At 52.1% G+C, this 18,354-nt stretch overlaps 1 protein-coding gene and 4 long non-coding RNA genes across 11 annotated transcripts; 1 reads left to right on the top strand and 4 right to left on the bottom strand.

Moving 5' to 3' along the window:
- Nucleotides 1-209: 209 nt before the first annotated feature.
- LOC115248373 (uncharacterized) lies at nt 210-3,021 on the bottom strand. Its single transcript, XR_003887267.1, has 5 exons — nt 2,552-3,021; nt 2,022-2,089; nt 1,874-1,951; nt 951-999; nt 210-868 (listed from the first exon to the last, which is right to left on the bottom strand). It is a non-coding gene; the product is annotated as an uncharacterized lncRNA (long non-coding RNA).
- A 393-nt stretch (nt 3,022-3,414) lies between these two features.
- On the bottom strand, nt 3,415-4,327 carry LOC115248378 (uncharacterized). The gene is made up of 3 exons (XR_003887272.1): nt 4,076-4,327; nt 3,886-4,002; nt 3,415-3,472 (listed from the first exon to the last, which is right to left on the bottom strand). It is a non-coding gene; the product is annotated as an uncharacterized lncRNA (long non-coding RNA).
- Nucleotides 4,328-5,314: 987 nt separating this feature from the next.
- LOC115248374 (uncharacterized) lies at nt 5,315-8,123 on the bottom strand. The gene is made up of 5 exons (XR_003887268.1): nt 7,648-8,123; nt 7,118-7,185; nt 6,970-7,047; nt 6,048-6,096; nt 5,315-5,965 (listed from the first exon to the last, which is right to left on the bottom strand). It is a non-coding gene; the product is annotated as an uncharacterized lncRNA (long non-coding RNA).
- A 386-nt stretch (nt 8,124-8,509) lies between these two features.
- Nucleotides 8,510-9,421, bottom strand: LOC115248381 (uncharacterized). The gene is made up of 3 exons (XR_003887279.1): nt 9,170-9,421; nt 8,980-9,096; nt 8,510-8,567 (listed from the first exon to the last, which is right to left on the bottom strand). It is a non-coding gene; the product is annotated as an uncharacterized lncRNA (long non-coding RNA).
- A 308-nt stretch (nt 9,422-9,729) lies between these two features.
- Nucleotides 9,730-18,022, top strand: phaf1 (phagosome assembly factor 1). Of its 7 annotated transcripts, none has more exons than XR_003887275.1 (18): nt 9,730-9,978; nt 10,403-10,546; nt 10,647-10,729; nt 11,013-11,096; nt 11,262-11,305; nt 12,453-12,532; nt 13,069-13,163; nt 13,290-13,354; nt 14,144-14,256; nt 14,382-14,515; nt 14,593-14,676; nt 14,744-14,826; nt 15,354-15,397; nt 15,461-15,513; nt 16,642-16,700; nt 16,779-16,851; nt 16,955-17,442; nt 17,475-17,616. XR_003887275.1 is itself a non-coding variant. In XM_003976393.3 (17 exons), the coding sequence occupies exons 2-17, from the start codon at nt 10,483-10,485 to the stop codon at nt 17,021-17,023; spliced, it is 1,224 nt and encodes a 407-aa protein (XP_003976442.1). In that variant the 5' UTR covers nt 9,730-9,978; nt 10,403-10,482; the 3' UTR covers nt 17,024-18,022. The 7 variants fall into 7 exon arrangements, 1 of the variants encoding a protein (XP_003976442.1); XR_003887278.1 differs by having other exon boundaries at nt 16,955-17,362; nt 17,427-17,533; XR_003887276.1 differs by having other exon boundaries at nt 16,955-17,362; nt 17,411-17,533.
- The last annotated feature ends 332 nt before the right edge of the window (nt 18,023-18,354 follow it).

Genomic DNA, 18,354 nt, shown 5'->3' with positions numbered 1-18,354 from the left:
GATGGATAGATGATAGATAGATAGATAGATGGATAGATGATAGATAGATAGATAGATAGATAGATAGATAGATAGATAGATAGATAGATAGATAGATGATAGATAGATAGATAGATAGATAGATAGATAGATAGATAGATAGATAGATAGATAGATAGATAGATAGATAGATAGATAGATAGATAGATAGATGGATAGATAGATAGATAGATAGATAGATAGATAGATAGATAGATAGATAGATAGATAGATAGATAGATAGATAGATAGATAGATAGATGAGTAAATGGACGCCCATGTGGATACTTTTGATCTTGATTCTTTACTTGCACATTTATTCTCCAACTATGAGGCCATAACGGCACATTTTAGACATTTTAGACATGTTTTCATTCTGCTTCCTCCACTCAGGGATGTTTGGTGGTGCTGTGACCTTTAACCCCACCACAGACTGACCAGGACCTCCTGGGAGTGATGTCACTGGGATCTACAAGGATCACCAGGTCAAACGGGCTGGTGGTCTCCTCCCACCGGCCCACAGGTGCTGGTTCCTGGTCCATTCAGCCTCTCCCTGCCTGTAGACCCGTGAGGACTAGATCAGCTTGGGTTCATCAAGAACATCCATCGTTCTCACGCCCCAACACAGAAACACGCTGTGAACATTAAACGTTGAGAGAACCTGAATAAAGACGCCGTCAAGCGTTGCAACTCTTTATTTGTAGCCGTCACTCAAACATCAGCACCATGATCACCATGGAAACAACAGGGAATCTGAAGCTCTGTGGAACCTGCTGATGCTGATGATGAAGATGATGAAGGTGGGTGACTGCTTTACTCTGTGGTGTCCTCTGTCGTCATGACAACCCAGCTGTTGATCACATGATGCAGCAACGTTACTTTGATCGCAGTCAAATGTGATTTAAGAGAACTGATGAAGATAAGAACTGAACCTGAGGAACCTTTAGGAGAAACATCTTCAACCAGGACGAGAGAAAAACCCTGGAAAAGAAGGATTCCCTTTGTGGTTATTTCTTTTCTACTGATGGTTCCAGGTCTTCACAATGTCCCACACACACGTGCACACACACACACAAGTGGAGCCAGACCAGCTGCACCAGCTCCTGAAACACCAGACCTGCCTCAGAGACCTCCGGGCCTGGATCAGAACAGTTCTCACAGTGGAAACACCCAAACATGTCTAGTGGTGGAGCCTTGGCCTGGCCTCAGGAGGAACCTCGTTCCATCAGGATCTGTCTTTAACTCCACATTGATCGTGTCTCCTTAGGGTGAGGGGTCAGGATGAGGGGTTAGGTTGAGGGGTCAGGGTGAGGGGTCAGGGTGAGGGTGAGGGGTCAGGGTGAGGGGTTAGGGTGAGGGGTCAGGGTGAGGGTTAGGGTGAGGGGTCAGGGTGAGGGTGAGGGGTCAGGGTGAGAGGTCAGGGTGAGGGTGAGGGGTTAGGGTGAGGGGTCAGGGTGAGGGGTCAGGGTGAGGGGTTAGGGTGAGAGGTCAGGGTGAGGGGTCAGGGTGAGGGGGTTAGGGTGAGGGGTCAGGGTGAGGGGTCAGGGTGAGAGGTCAGGGTCAGGGTGAGGGGTTAGGGTCAGATCACCCTGCATGGCCCTAAAATTAGGAACTTCCTGTCCCAAAGCAGAAAGATCAGCCCATGCGTTGATGTCCTCCATTACAATAACCCTGTTGTAGTCCAACCCTAACCCCAACCCTATCCATAACCCTGACCATGACCCTGACCCTGACCCTGACCTTAACCCTGATCGCATGTCTGTCCAGTCCTGAGAGACGGATCCCTCATCTGTGGTCCACCCTGGTCCAGGGTCTAAAGATATTGACAGGAGAACCAGACAGGACAAAGCCTTACCGCTGGGCTCTCCAGGTCCATCACCTGTGTGGACATTTGTCCCCTCAACATCATGAAGATCTCCGACTTCAGCTTCATCTGCACAACAGATTCAAAGGTGAGATTTTCTTCTGGCACATTTGAATCCCTCTGAATCTTCTTTCTTTACCCAGAGGCAGACTGGACGTCTGACAGACAGCAGTCAGCAGGAGGAGGACGATGACGAGCTTCATGGTTCTGGGGGACAGGGAGGGCAGGGACAGGGGGGGACAGGGACAGGGGGGGACAGGGAGGGACAGGAAGGAACAGGGACAGGAAGTAGACGGGAAGGGACAGGGAGGGACAGGAAGGAACAGGGACAGGAAGTAGACGGGAAGGGACAGGGACAGGGACAGGGAGGGACAGGAACAGGAAGGGACAGGGGCAGGAAGTAGACAGGAACAGGAAGGGACAGGGACAGGAAGTAGACAGGGGCAGGAACAGGAAGGGACAGGGACAGGAAGTAGACAGGGAGGGACAGGAACAGGAAGGGGCAGGAAGGAACAGGGACAGGAAGTAGACAGGGAGGGACAGGAACAGGAAGGGGCAGGAAGGAACAGGGACAGGAAGTAGACAGGAAGGAACAGGGACAGGAAGGGACAGGAAGTAGACGGACAGATGAATCAGGTGATCAGTGTCAGCTGATCCATGTGAACTCACCTTCAGTAGCTGCTCTCCGCTCACCTGTCTCCACCTGCCTTTATACGCTCCTGTAGCACCGTGTGTGTGTGTCTGTGTGTGTGTGTGTGTGTGTGTACTTTGATGAACGTGATCATAAATTAAAGACTTAAACATGATGTTTATTCAGGAGGGTTAAACTGAGGTGTGTCCTGTGTAGGAACGAATGTCTGAGTATCATCGTCTCTCTGGGTTTGTTCTTCAAGTTCGTTATGTTCCAACTCTAAAACTAGAATTCTATTAATTCTATTAGCATCAGCACCGTTGTTAATCAGCAGAACCATTGTTCCTGGACTTCTCCTCCACTGGGAACCAGAGTTGGACCACAGAAGCAGGAGATATTCAGGACGGTCGTTTGGTAGGTTCAGTTGGTGGGTCTGGTGGAGACGTTGGTGGGTCTGGTGGAGACGTTGGTGGGTCTGGTGGAGAAGTTGGTGGGTCTGGTGGAGACGTTGGTGGGTCTGGTGGAGACGTTGATGGGTCTGGTGGAGACGTTGGTGGGTCTGGTGGAGACGTTGGTGGGTCTGGTGGAGACGTTGGTGGGTCTGGTGGGGAAGTTGGTGGGTCTGGTGGAGACGTTGGTGGGTCTGGTGGGGAAGTTGGTGGGTCTGGTGGAGACGTTGGTGGGTCTGGTGGAGACGTTGATGGGTCTGGTGGAGACGTTGGTGGGTCTGGTGGGGAAGTTGGTGGGTCTGGTGGAGACGTTGGTGGGTCTGGTGGAGACGTTGATGGGTCTGGTGGAGACGTTGGTGGGTCTGGTGGGGAAGTTGGTGGGTCTGGTGGAGACGTTGGTGGGTCTGGTGGAGAAGTTGGTGGGGTCTGGTGGAGACGTTGATGGGTCTGGTGGAGACGTTGGTGGGTCTGGTGGAGACGTTGATGGGTCTGGTGGAGAAGTTGGTGGGTCTGGTGGAGGGAAGAAGGAAGAAGGGGGGGAGGAGGAGGTGGAACAGAACAAATTATTTTATTGGAACGGAACAAATTATTTTAATCAGAAACAAAGAAAGGCCAGACAGCTCCACCCTGGAATTTCACCCAGGAAATGAATTTAAACAGGAGATTTAAGATCCAGGGTGGATTTTTGACCAGGGATAAACATGGAGCAGACCCACTATTGGGGGGGTCAAGCCATGCTGGGGGGCACCTGTGGCCGTTCACACCATCCCTGGATGTTCCTCTGTGAGCGTGAAGGAGCCATCAGATGAATGAATGAACTGCTGCTGCAATATTCTGCCCCTTTTAAATCTGTGTTTCTTTTTAATTCCATCAGGAATTAATTATTATTATTATCATGAGCATTATTAAGATGATTTTATTACCATTCAACCACCTCTCAGGCTCATGTGCCACATGGACCTGAGCACCTTCATTTTCCTCTTTTTGGAGTGGGTCCACTTAGTCTCAGCATCTGAGCAAATGGATCTGGGTGCCGTTGCCTGGCAACAGATGAAACAGGCTTGAGCCTCTCCAAAGTGATACTCTCCATACTTCCATCCATACTGAGCCCACCTCCAACACCCTAAACGGGCCGTCATCAAGGGATCCAGAAGCAACCGATCAATATGCTGAACCCTGTCCCGGCTGATCCACAGGGTGATGGAGGGTCTGCGGTGCTCTGTCGTCACCACTGAGAGCTCTAGACGATGACCAGTGTGACCAGTGGAGTGAGTCCAGCTTTCCCTCCTTCTCCATCTCCCCAGCTTTGGGTGGGTGGCAGGAGGGAGGACACCAGTTGACTTCTACCCCTGACCTGGTCACCATCCAGGCAGCTGGAACATCAATATACTGTATATATATATATATATTCAAGAGTACTTTATTGATCCCTTTAGGGGGTGTCCACCAGGGAAATTAGCAATATGCTATATATATACAGTATATATATATACACATCTAAAAATGGCGCATTAATAAACACGTCAAGTTTTGAAAATCAGGACATTTCACTTCTACAAATAAAAGATAAATGAAGAAGAATAAAGATAATAAAGAAGATGTTGCGTTTATCTGTCTTCCGGGTGTCGAGGTCACCTGACTGTGACGTCATGAAGTCAACAGGAACATGCGTCTCCAACCGGAAGCTGTAATCAGCTGATTGGACCGACTGTTGTTGATCGCTTAAGTTGTTCTGATAGATAGATAGATGGATGGATAGATGATAGATAGATAGATAGATAGATAGATAGATAGATAGATAGATAGATAGATAGATAGATAGATAGATAGATAGATAGATAGATAGATGATAGATAGATAGATAGATGGATAGATGATAGATAGATAGATAGATAGATAGATAGATAGATAGATAGATAGATAGATAGATAGATAGATAGATAGATAGATAGATAGATAGATAGATAGATAGATAGATGGATGGATAGATGATAGATAGATAGATAGATAGATAGATAGATAGATAGATAGATAGATAGATAGATAGATAGATAGATGGATAGATGATAGATAGATAGATAGATAGATAGATAGATAGATAGATAGATAGATAGATAGATAGATAGATAGATAGATAGATAGATAGATGGATAGATGATAGATAGATAGATAGATGGATAGATGATAGATAGATAGATAGATAGATAGATAGATAGATAGATAGATAGATAGATAGATGATAGATGATAGATAGATAGATGATAGATAGATAGATAGATAGATAGATAGATAGATAGATAGATAGATAGATAGATAGATAGATAGATGGATAGATAGATGGATAGATAGATAGATAGATAGATAGATAGATAGATAGATAGATAGATAGATAGATAGATAGATAGATAGATAGATGAGTAAATGGACGCCCATGTGGATACTTTTGATCTTGATTCTTTACTTGCACATTTATTCTCCAACTATGAGGCCATAACGGCACATTTTAGACATTTTAGACATGTTTTCATTCTGCTTCCTCCACTCAGGGATGTTTGGTGGTGCTGTGACCTTTAACCCCACCACAGACTGACCAGGACCTCCTGGGAGTGATGTCACTGGGATCTACAAGGATCACCAGGTCAAACGGGCTGGTGGTCTCCTCCCACCGGCCCACAGGTGCTGGTTCCTGGTCCATTCAGCCTCTCCCTGCCTGTAGACCCGTGAGGACTAGATCAGCTTGGGTTCATCAAGAACATCCATCGTTCTCACGCCCCAACACAGAAACACGCTGTGAACATTAAACGTTGAGAGAACCTGAATAAAGACGCCGTCAAGCGTTGCAACTCTTTATTTGTAGCCGTCACTCAAACATCAGCACCATGATCACCATGGAAACAACAGGGAATCTGAAGCTCTGTGGAACCTGCTGATGCTGATGATGAAGATGATGAAGGTGGGTGACTGCTTTACTCTGTGGTGTCCTCTGTCGTCATGACAACCCAGCTGTTGATCACATGATGCAGCAACGTTACTTTGATCGCAGTCAAATGTGATTTAAGAGAACTGATGAAGATAAGAACTGAACCTGAGGAACCTTTAGGAGAAACATCTTCAACCAGGACGAGAGAAAAACCCTGGAAAAGAAGGATTCCCTTTGTGGTTATTTCTTTTCTACTGATGGTTCCAGGTCTTCACAATGTCCCACACACACGTGCACACACACACACAAGTGGAGCCAGACCAGCTGCACCAGCTCCTGAAACACCAGACCTGCCTCAGAGACCTCCGGGCCTGGATCAGAACAGTTCTCACAGTGGAAACACCCAAACATGTCTAGTGGTGGAGCCTTGGCCTGGCCTCAGGAGGAACCTCGTTCCATCAGGATCTGTCTTTAACTCCACATTGATCGTGTCTCCTTAGGGTGAGGGGTCAGGATGAGGGGTTAGGTTGAGGGGTCAGGGTGAGGGGTCAGGGTGAGGGTGAGGGGTCAGGGTGAGGGGTTAGGGTGAGGGGTCAGGGTGAGGGTTAGGGTGAGGGGTCAGGGTGAGGGTGAGGGGTCAGGGTGAGAGGTCAGGGTGAGGGTGAGGGGTTAGGGTGAGGGGTCAGGGTGAGGGGTCAGGGTGAGGGGTTAGGGTGAGAGGTCAGGGTGAGGGGTCAGGGTGAGGGGTTAGGGTGAGGGGTCAGGGTGAGGGGTCAGGGTGAGAGGTCAGGGTCAGGGTGAGGGGTTAGGGTCAGATCACCCTGCATGGCCCTAAAATTAGGAACTTCCTGTCCCAAAGCAGAAAGATCAGCCCATGCGTTGATGTCCTCCATTACAATAACCCTGTTGTAGTCCAACCCTAACCCCAACCCTATCCATAACCCTGACCATGACCCTGACCCTGACCCTGACCTTAACCCTGATCGCATGTCTGTCCAGTCCTGAGAGACGGATCCCTCATCTGTGGTCCACCCTGGTCCAGGGTCTAAAGATATTGACAGGAGAACCAGACAGGACAAAGCCTTACCGCTGGGCTCTCCAGGTCCATCACCTGTGTGGACATTTGTCCCCTCAACATCATGAAGATCTCCGACTTCAGCTTCATCTGCACAACAGATTCAAAGGTGAGATTTTCTTCTGGCACATTTGAATCCCTCTGAATCTTCTTTCTTTACCCAGAGGCAGACTGGACGTCTGACAGACAGCAGTCAGCAGGAGGAGGACGATGACGAGCTTCATGGTTCTGGGGGACAGGGAGGGCAGGGACAGGGGGGGACAGGGACAGGGGGGGACAGGGAGGGACAGGAAGGAACAGGGACAGGAAGTAGACGGGAAGGGACAGGGAGGGACAGGAAGGAACAGGGACAGGAAGTAGACGGGAAGGGACAGGGACAGGGACAGGGAGGGACAGGAACAGGAAGGGACAGGGGCAGGAAGTAGACAGGAACAGGAAGGGACAGGGACAGGAAGTAGACAGGGGCAGGAACAGGAAGGGACAGGGACAGGAAGTAGACAGGGAGGGACAGGAACAGGAAGGGGCAGGAAGGAACAGGGACAGGAAGTAGACAGGGAGGGACAGGAACAGGAAGGGGCAGGAAGGAACAGGGACAGGAAGTAGACAGGAAGGAACAGGGACAGGAAGGGACAGGAAGTAGACGGACAGATGAATCAGGTGATCAGTGTCAGCTGATCCATGTGAACTCACCTTCAGTAGCTGCTCTCCGCTCACCTGTCTCCACCTGCCTTTATACGCTCCTGTAGCACCGTGTGTGTGTGTCTGTGTGTGTGTGTGTGTGTGTGTACTTTGATGAACGTGATCATAAATTAAAGACTTAAACATGATGTTTATTCAGGAGGGTTAAACTGAGGTGTGTCCTGTGTAGGAACGAATGTCTGAGTATCATCGTCTCTCTGGGTTTGTTCTTCAAGTTCGTTATGTTCCAACTCTAAAACTAGAATTCTATTAATTCTATTAGCATCAGCACCGTTGTTAATCAGCAGAACCATTGTTCCTGGACTTCTCCTCCACTGGGAACCAGAGTTGGACCACAGAAGCAGGAGATATTCAGGACGGTCGTTTGGTAGGTTCAGTTGGTGGGTCTGGTGGAGACGTTGGTGGGTCTGGTGGAGACGTTGGTGGGTCTGGTGGAGAAGTTGGTGGGTCTGGTGGAGACGTTGGTGGGTCTGGTGGAGACGTTGGTGGGTCTGGTGGAGACGTTGGTGGGTCTGGTGGAGACGTTGGTGGGTCTGGTGGAGACGTTGGTGGGTCTGGTGGGGAAGTTGGTGGGTCTGGTGGAGACGTTGGTGGGTCTGGTGGGAAGTTGGTGGGTCTGGTGGAGACGTTGGTGGGTCTGGTGGAGACGTTGATGGGTCTGGTGGAGACGTTGGTGGGTCTGGTGGGGAAGTTGGTGGGTCTGGTGGAGACGTTGGTGGGTCTGGTGGAGACGTTGGTGGGTCTGGTGGAGACGTTGGTGGGTCTGGTGGGGAAGTTGGTGGGTCTGGTGGAGACGTTGGTGGGTCTGGTGGAGAAGTTGGTGGGGTCTGGTGGAGACGTTGATGGGTCTGGTGGAGACGTTGGTGGGTCTGGTGGAGACGTTGATGGGTCTGGTGGAGAAGTTGGTGGGTCTGGTGGAGGGAAGAAGGAAGAAGGGGGGGAGGAGGAGGTGGAACAGAACAAATTATTTTATTGGAACGGAACAAATTATTTTAATCAGAAACAAAGAAAGGCCAGACAGCTCCACCCTGGAATTTCACCCAGGAAATGAATTTAAACAGGAGATTTAAGATCCAGGGTGGATTTTTGACCAGGGATAAACATGGAGCAGACCCACTATTGGGGGGTCAAGCCATGCTGGGGGGCACCTGTGGCCGTTCACACCATCCCTGGATGTTCCTCTGTGAGCGTGAAGGAGCCATCAGATGAATGAATGAACTGCTGCTGCAATATTCTGCCCCTTTTAAATCTGTGTTTCTTTTTAATTCCATCAGGAATTAATTATTATTATTATCATGAGCATTATTAAGATGATTTTATTACCATTCAACCACCTCTCAGGCTCATGTGCCACATGGACCTGAGCACCTTCATTTTCCTCTTTTTGGAGTGGGTCCACTTAGTCTCAGCATCTGAGCAAATGGATCTGGGTGCCGTTGCCTGGCAACAGATGAAACAGGCTTGAGCCTCTCCAAAGTGATACTCTCCATACTTCCATCCATACTGAGCCCACCTCCAACACCCTAAACGGGCCGTCATCAAGGGATCCAGAAGCAACCGATCAATATGCTGAACCCTGTCCCGGCTGATCCACAGGGTGATGGAGGGTCTGCGGTGCTCTGTCGTCACCACTGAGAGCTCTAGACGATGACCAGTGTGACCAGTGGAGTGAGTCCAGCTTTCCCTCCTTCTCCATCTCCCCAGCTTTGGGTGGGTGGCAGGAGGGAGGACACCAGTTGACTTCTACCCCTGACCTGGTCACCATCCAGGCAGCTGGAACATCAATATACTGTATATATATATATATATTCAAGAGTACTTTATTGATCCCTTTAGGGGGTGTCCACCAGGGAAATTAGCAATATGCTATATATATATAGAGTATATATATATATATACATCTAAAAATGGCGCATTAATAAACACGTCGAGTTGGAGTCAAGTTTTGAAAATCAGGACATTTCACTTCTACAAATAAAAGATAAATGAAGAAGAAAAAAGATAATAAAGATGTTGCGTTTATCTGTCTTCCGGGTGTCGAGGTCACCTGACTGTGACGTCATGAAGTCAACAGGAACATGCGTCTCCAACCGGAAGCTGTAATCAGCTGATTGGACCGACTGTTGTTGCTCGCTTAAGTTGTTCTGATACTGGTTCTGCTTATCTTCTCCTGCCGCCCGCGCTGAGAAACAGGATCTGTAGCAGATTTTAAACTTATTAGCGGAACTTCTCGCCGCGTCAGGGCGGAATTTGGGCCGTAGCAGCGGATTCACGAGCGCCAAAGCGTCGCTTACTCGAAAAAAGAGCAGAAATAGCATCCAGGTTAGCCGCCTCTCTTTGTTAATGAACGGCTCATCTTAGTCGTCACAAACATACGTTTTTACCTTCTTATGCATCATTTGTCTGTACATTTAACCCTCGGGGCTGCTCAGAGGGAGCTAGCTTGTCGGCTAACGGTGACCAGGAATCGGCGCTATCGTCGAGCTCATAAATAACCTTGAAAATAATCCCGTTTGGAGAAAAGATCTCCGTGTGTCTGGCTTTCATGTTCATTTTGCCTTGTGGATCATCGGGATTAGCTGCAGCAGCCCAAACTTGGTCTCTTTTTTAAAGAGAGATTTTAAATCCAGCCAGTTGGGAACATTGGACCCGCTCCCCGAGCTGGTCCCGTCCTGGTCCTGGTCCTGGGACATATCCTCAGTTTTAGCAGCATTTTCTACATTCTCTGCTTTACTCGCCGACGCAGGCAGAGACCGACTCTGATCTGACAAAGGGACCCAGAAGCCCCCTTTGCTGTGCGGAGACCGGATCCCCCACTACCCGCCAATGCTGGATCTGGAGGTGGTGCCTGAAAGATCGCTAGGAAATGAGCACTGGGAATTCGCCCTCGGTGGGTTAGCGGGACGTTATTCTACGCTGTGTTGTTGTTGTTGTTGTTGTTGTTGTTGTTGTGGTGGTGGTGCTGGTCTCACGCGCCTCTCCCGGTCCAGGGATGCCTCTGGCCCAGGCCATCTCCATCCTGCAGAAGCACTGTCGCATCATCAAGAACGTCCAGGTGCTTTACAGCGAACAGGTAACTGCGGCCTTTGATCTTCTCTCCTGTACATTCGTGGCTGCTCAACTCTTCATGTTGGACTTTAGAATTCTCAACCTAAAAAGCTGATGACGTAAGCAGGTCTGGCCACCAGGTGGCGCCAATCCGGGTTTGAAATAACGGTTTAACACAGCGGTTCATTATTATTATTATTATTATTATTATGTTATTGCTGTTGTTGATACTCCCAGAACGACTTGTCTGGCTTCGTGTTTATTTAAATATAAGCCTCAGACGTCTCCCCTGGTTGTGCCCCTCCCAGATGCCCCTCAGCCACGACCTCATACTGAACCTGACTCAGGATGGAATCAAACTGCTATTTGATGCTACCAACCAGAGGCTGAAGGTAATTTTGAGGTGTGGAAGAGAAAGACTGAGGTGTGTGAGCTAATGCTAACGCTCACGGGCGCTAACGCTCACGGGCGCTAACGCTCACGGGCGCTAACGCTCACGGGCGCTAACGCTCACGGGCGCTAACGCTCACGGGCGCTAACGCAGTGTCTTTCCACAGGTGGTTGAAGTGTACGACCTGAGCAAAGTCAAGCTGAAGTACTGGTGAGTAGCACCTTGGTGCCTCCAGCCTCCAGGGGTCTAACAGGACCTTTGGAAGACCATGTTCCTACCTCCACCAACCTGCGTCTGTCTTTGTCGTCCATCTATTACGGGGCCCCTGTTATAACACTGGTCTATTACGGGGCCCCTGTTATAACACTGGTCTATTACGGGGCCCCTGTTATAACACTGGTCTATTACGGGGCCCCTGTTATAACACTGGTCTATTACGGGGCCCCTGTTATAACACTGGTCTATTACGGGGCCCCTGTTATAACACTGGTCTATTACGGGGCCCCTGTTATAACACTGGTCTATTACGGGGCCCCTGTTATAACACTGGTCTATTACGGGGCCCCTGTTATAACACTGGTCTATTACGGGGCCCCTGTTATAACTGGTCTATTACGGGGCCCCTGTTATAACACTGGTCTATTACGGGGCCCCTGTTATAACACTGGTCTATTACGGGGCCCCTGTTATAACACTGGTCTATTACGGGGCCCCTGTTATAACACTGGTCTATTACGGGGCCCCTGTTATAACACTGGTCTATTACGGGGCCCCTGTTATAACTGGTCTATTACGGGGCCCCTGTTATAACACTGGTCTATTACGGGGCCCCTGTTATAACACTGGTCTATTACGGGGCCCCTGTTATAACACTGGTCTATTACGGGGCCCCTGTTATAACACTGGTCTATTACGGGGCCCCTGTTATAACTGGTCTATTACGGGCCCCTGTTATAACACTGGTCTATTACGGGGCCCCTGTTATAACACTGGTCTATTACGGGGCCCCTGTTATAACACTGGTCTATTACGGGGCCCCTGTTATAACACTGGTCTATTGCGGGCCCCTGTTATAACTGGTCTATTACGGGCCCCTGTTATAACACTGGTCTATTACGGGCCCCTGTTATAACACTGGTCTATTACGGGGCCCCTGTTATAACACTGGTCTATTACGGGGCCCCTGTTATAACACTGGTCTATTACGGGCCCCTGTTATAACACTGGTCTATTACGGGGCCCCTGTTATAACACTGGTCTATTACGGGCCCCTGTTATAACACTGGTCTATTACGGGCCCCTGTTATAACTGGTCTATTACGGGGCCCCTGTTATAACTGTCCTGTCTCTCTTTCAGTGGGGTCCATTTCAACTCTCAGGCCGTTGTGCCGACGATAGAACAGATCGACCAGTCGTTTGGAGCCACACACCCAGGAGGTGCCCGACCCGTCTCTCTGTCCCCCGACCCGTCTCTCTGTCCCCCGACCCGTCTCTCTGTCCCCCGACCCGTCTCTCTGTCCCCCGACCCGTCTCTCTGTCCCCCGACCCGTCTCTCTGTCCCCCGACCCGTCTCTCTGTCCCCCGACCCGTCTCTCTGTCCCCCGACCCGTCTCTCTGTCCCCCGACCCGTCTCTCTGTCCCCTGTCCCCTGACCCGTCTCTCTGTCCCCCGACCCCGACCCGTCTCTCTGTCCCCCGACCCTGACCCGTCTCCCTGTCCCCCGACCCGTCTCTCTGTCCCCCGACCCGTCTCTCTGTCCCCTGTCCCCCGACCCGTCTCTCTGTCCCCTGTCCCCCGACCCGTCTCTCTGTCCCCCGACCCGTCTCTCTGTCCCCTGACCCGTCTCTCTGTCCCCTGTCCCCTGACCCGTCTCTCTGTCCCCCGACCCGTCTCTCTGTCCCCTGTCCCCTGACCCGTCTCTCTGTCCCCCGACCCGTCTCTCTGTCCCCTGACCCGTCTCTCTGTCCCCACAGTTTACGTCCCTGCAGAACAGTTGTTCCATCTCAACTTCCGTGGACTTTCTTTCTCCTTTCAACTGGACTCGTGGAACGAAGCTCCCAAATATGAGGTGAGGAGGTTCTGCTGGTTGGAGGGTTGGTTCTGACAGTTGAGGCTCCATCGTATCACGAGCCCGTAGGACTGATGCTAACGTGAGATGCTAACGTGAGATGCTAACCCTGTGGCCCCCCAACAGATCCCACATGGCGCCATGGTCAAGAGGATGCACATCTACTCTGGCAACAACCTGCAGGAGACCAGGTGATGAGACCGGAACCAAAGACTTTAGCTTTAGCATCGCTGAGGCTTCCAGAACCGTCCACCTCCTCCATTAGTCACCTGTTCTGATGCTGAAGCAGAAAAGAGGTTCTGCCCAATCGGCTCTCAGCACCCAGGTTCTGCTCCTTGTCTGGAGTCCACCTGTGCTCCCTCTGGAGTCCACCTGTGCTCCCTCTGGAGTCCACCTGTGCTCCCTCTGGAGTCCACCTGTGCTCCCTCTGGAGTCCACCGGTGGTCCCTCTGGAGTCCACCTGTGCTCCCTCTGGAGTCCACCTGTGCTCCCTCTGGAGTCCACCTGTGCTCCCTCTGGAGTCCACCTGTGGTCCCTCTGTGGGTCTGTAGAAGAGCCAACAGCAGACGGAGCAGAACCTGAGCCCTGAGACCCTGAGACTGCTGCACTGAAGTACCCCCAGATGGACACTCACACCTTTGTTAGACCTTCTGAAAGGTTCCAGGCCTCATTAAAGGTTCCACACCTTCTAAAAGGCTCCAGGCCTCATTAAAGGTTCCACACCTTCTGAAAGGTTCCACCTCCGAGAATGGTAGGAGGTCCGATCCCAGCAGTGGTCCAGGGCCTTCCCAGTTGTCTCCACGTGTGGGTCAAGGTTCTCCCTGTTGTGTGCTCGAGTCCAGGAACCTTACTGATGGTTTCGGGACGTTTCTACAGACGGTGACCTGATGTGTTCGTCCCCCAGGTCCTCTTGAGAGGGTTCCTGGGGGGGTCTCCTGGGAGTTCTGAGACGAGAACATGACGCCCTCTTCTCTCTGCAGGGCTCCACTGATGCCGTTGCCTTGTTTCCTTGGTAACATCTACGCGGAGGGTGTGGATGTCCTGCGAGACCCTTCGGGCCCTCTGGGGCTCCGACTCCGGCTCCTGACTGCAGGTACTCAGTAACACCTTCAGTTTGGACCCTTTACCCAAACATAGCTGAAGGTCAAAGGTCACCTGGTGTAGTCCTCCAGCCTGGCAGACCTCCAGAAGAACCTCAGACCTGGTTCTGTTTTGCAGCCTGCAGCCCCGGCGTCATCGCCGACACCAAGGTCAGGTCGCTGGAGAGGAACATCTTCTTTGGAGATTCCTGCCAGGATGTTCTGGGAGCTCTGGGCTCCCCTCATAAAGTCTTCTACAAGTCTGAAGACAAGGTTGGTGGCACTAACCAGGGTCCAAGCCAGAACCTCTGGATGATTGAGGATATTTACATTGGTCGTCCTCGTTCCAGATGAAGATCCACTCTCCGTCACCTCACAAGCAGGTTTCTTCGAAGTGTAACGACTATTTCTTCAACTACTTCACCCTGGGAGTGGTAGGTGCAGCAGCTCTCCAGAGGTGACTCTGCCTTCACACCTGTCCCACATCTGTTTCTGTTCCAGGACATCCTGTTTGACTCCACAAGTCACCTGGTCAAGAAGTTTGTCCTCCACACCAACTTCCCAGGACATTACAACTTTAACATGTGAGTATCTGAGTGGACTCGTGTCTGCTGGTCTCAGGTCCCTGCTCGGGTCCCTGCTCGGGTTCCTCCTCAGGTTCCTCCTCAGGTCCCTGCTCAGGTTCCTCCTCAGGTTCCTCCTCAGGTTCCTCCTCAGGTCCCTGCTCAGGTTCCTCCTCAGGTCCCTGCTCAGGTTCCTGCTCAGGTTCCTCCTCAGGTCCCTGCTCAGGTTCCTCCTCAGGTTCCTCCTCAGGTCCCTGCTCAGGTTCCTGCTCAGGTTCCTCCTCAGGTTCCTCCTCAGGTCCCTGCTCAGGTTCCTCCTCAGGTCCCTGCTCAGGTTCCTGCTCAGGTTCCTCCTCAGGTCCCTGCTCAGGTTCCTCCTCAGGTTCCTCCTCAGGTCCCTGCTCAGGTTCCTGCTCAGGTTCCTCCTCAGGTCCCTGCTCAGGTTCCTGCTCAGGTTCCTCCTCAGGTCCCTCCTCAGGTCCCTCCTCAGGTCCCTGCTCAGGTTCCTGCTCCACACCTTCATTCATTGTGTCTTCTTCTTGTCTCAGATATCATCGATGTGACTTCAAGATTCCGCTCATCATCAAAAAGGGTGAGTGTGGTCATGTGACCAGAGTGGTCATGTGACCAGAGGTTAATGGCTCTGTGTGCTCAGCAGAAGGATCCGACTCCCAAATGGAAGAGTGCATCTTAACCACCTACAGCAAGGTGAGTCCCTGGGGGAGGGGCTTAGTTTAGAGTCACCTGCCCCAGTCAGGTGTGTGTGGGAGGAGCCATGTAGAGAAGGCGCCTGCTGAGTCATGCTGCAGTGACCATGAGTCAGCAGAAACAGACCAGAATAACATAGCAAGTTGGTTTGACCCCTGTCCCACCTCTGTGACCCACCTCTGTGACCCACCCCTGTACCACCTCTGTGACCCACCTCTGTGACCCACCTCTGTGACCCACCCCTGTACCACCTCTGTGACCCACCTCTGTGACCCACCCCTGTGTCCCACCCCTGTACCACCTCTGTGTCCCACCTCTGTGTCCCACCTCTGTGACCCACCTCTGTACCACCTCTGTGTCCCACCTCTGTGTCCCACCTCTGTGACCCACCTCTGTGACCCACCTCTGTGACCCACCCCTGTACCACCTCTGTGTCCCACCTCTGTGTCCCACCTCTGTGACCCACCTCTGTGACCCACCCCTGTACCACCTCTGTGTCCCACCTCTGTGTCCCACCTCTGTGACCCACCTCTGTGACCCACCCCTGTACCACCTCTATGTGTCCCACCTCTGTGACCCACCCCTGTCCCACCTCTGTGTCCCACCTCTGTGTCCCACCCCTGTACCACCTCTATATGTCCCACCTCTGTGACCCACCCCTGTCCCACCTCTGTGTCCCACCTCTATGTGTCACCCCTGTCCCACCTCTGTACCACCTCTATGTGTCCCACCTCTGTGACCCACCCCTGTACCACCTCTATGTGTCACCCCTGTCCCACCCCTGTACCACCTCTATATGTCCCACCTCTGTGACCCACCCCTGTCCCACCTCTGTGTCCCACCTCTATGTGTCACCCCTGTCCCACCTCTGTACCACCTCTATGTGTCCCACCTCTGTGTCCCACCCCTGTACCACCTCTATGTGTCCCACCTCTGTGACCCACCCCTGTCCCACCTCTGTGTCCCACCCCTGTATCACCTCTGTGACCCACCCCTGTCCCACCTCTGTGTCCCACCCCTGTGTCCCACCTCTGTGTCCCACCCTTGTGTCCCACCTCTGTGTCCCACCCCTGTACCACCTCTGTGTCCCACCTCTGTGTCCCACCCCTGTACCACCTCCGTGTGCAGTGGGACCAGTTCCAGGAGCTGTTGGGCCACCCGATGGAGAAGCCGGTGGTGCTCCACAGGTGACGCAGCTCTTTCACCTGTATCTTGACACCTGTATATCGACACCATGCACCTGTCTAAGTGCTTGTGCTGGACAGGTCCTCCTCTGCCAACAACACCAACCCCTTCGGATCCACCTTCTGCTTCGGCCTGCAGCGGATGATCTTTGAGGTGAGCCCGTGTGGACCAGACCTGCTGGGAGGCGCTTGCTTGACCCGGACCGGGACCCGGACCCGGACCCGGACCGTTCATGGTTCTGTTTGCACGTCCTCAGGTGATGCAGAATAACCACATCGCGTCAGTGAGCCTCTATGGTGCCCCACGGACCCCCGCTCAGGCCTGACCTCAGTCCCAGTGTTGGTCCCAGTCAGAGACTCTCCAGAACCAGGTCCCATACTGGGCCAGTCCTGCATCAGCGGACCGCATCAACAGAGCCGGTACATCAACCAAACAGACCCGACCCGTTCAGTCCAGAACCACCAAGACTAAACCATCCCCAGTTCTGGGTTCTGACCAGGCAGCAATGGGGAGGGTGTCCATGACACCAGCCTCCGCCTCATTATGGGATACCTTGTACCCTGACCCAGTCTGAAGATGCTCACTGCCAACCCAGCAGAACCAGTTCAACATCCAAACCAGTTTGCCAAGACCTGCAACAGGCAGCAGAGCGGCGCCGCCGCAGGTTCCTCCCGCCGCAGGTTCCTCCCGCCGCAGGTTCCTCCCGCCGAAGGTTCCTCCCGCCGAAGGTTCCTCCCGCCGAAGGTTCCTCCCGCCGAAGGTTCCTCCCGCCGCAGGTTCCTCCCAACACCAGGTCCTACATGGAACTGTGCTACAATAAAGCTGTTGGAGACAACACAGTGTGTGTGCGTGTGTGTGTGTGTGTGAGTGCGTGTGTGTGTGTGTGTGTGTGAGAGTGCGTGTGTGTGTGAGAGTGCGTGTGTGTGTGTGTGTGTGTGAGAGTGTGTGTGTGTGTGAGAGTGCGTGTGTGTGTGTGTGAGAGTGTGTGTGTGTGTGTGAGAGTGCGTGTGTGTGTGTGTGAGAGTGCGTGTGTGTGTGTGTGAGAGTGCGTGTGTGTGTGAGAGTGTGTCCTGCTTGCTGGCTGAGCCAGCAGCCTGTCAGTCGTGGGTCCGTCTTCATGTCCTCCAGAACCACCAGGAGGTCCGACTGGTGCCGCCCGTCTGCTGACCTCCGTGACCTTTCTGCCTGCTGAGGGTTGGAGTTCCGTTAATTATTGTGCGTTGACCTGGAGGTCAAAGGTCAACGGTCCGATTATCTGCATCTCCTTCCAAATGTAGGAATATTTCTACTCAAACGTTTGAATAAACTGATGATTTTAAAAGATGCTCGCGTCCATTTCAAGATCCCTCGGTTCTTTGTGGTTCCACCTGTGGAGGGGAAACAGGTGACCAGGGGAAACAGGTGACCAGGGGGACAGGTGACCAGGGGGAACAGGTGACCAGGGGGACAGGTGACCAGGGGGAACAGGTGACCAGGGGAAACAGGTGACCAGGGAAACAGGTGACCAGGGGAAACAGGTGACCAGGGGAAACAGGTGACCAGGGGGACAGGTGACCAGGGGAAACAGGTGACCAGGGGGACAGGTGACCAGGGAAACAGGTGACCAGGGGAAACAGGTGACCAGGGGGACAGGTGACCAGGGGGACAGGTGACCAG

This window comes from Takifugu rubripes, unplaced genomic scaffold (assembly GCF_901000725.2).
Source record: "Takifugu rubripes unplaced genomic scaffold, fTakRub1.2, whole genome shotgun sequence".
Lineage (NCBI taxonomy): Eukaryota > Metazoa > Chordata > Actinopteri > Tetraodontiformes > Tetraodontidae > Takifugu > Takifugu rubripes.
The sequence above is the reverse complement of the archived record's forward strand: the minus strand, read 5'-3'. Positions and strand labels throughout refer to the sequence as shown.

Bases quoted from the DNA above. Each gene is read 5' to 3' on its own strand.
- phaf1 (XM_003976393.3), top strand. From the start codon at position 10,483: ATGCTGGATCTGGAGGTGGTGCCTGAAAGATCGCTAGGAAATGAGCAC. The intron at 10,547-10,646 runs GTGGGTTAGCGG...CTCCCGGTCCAG, and splicing joins GCACTGGGAATTCGCCCTCG to GGATGCCTCTGGCCCAGGCC. The intron at 14,827-15,353 runs GTGAGTATCTGA...TTCTTGTCTCAG, and splicing joins GGACATTACAACTTTAACAT to ATATCATCGATGTGACTTCA.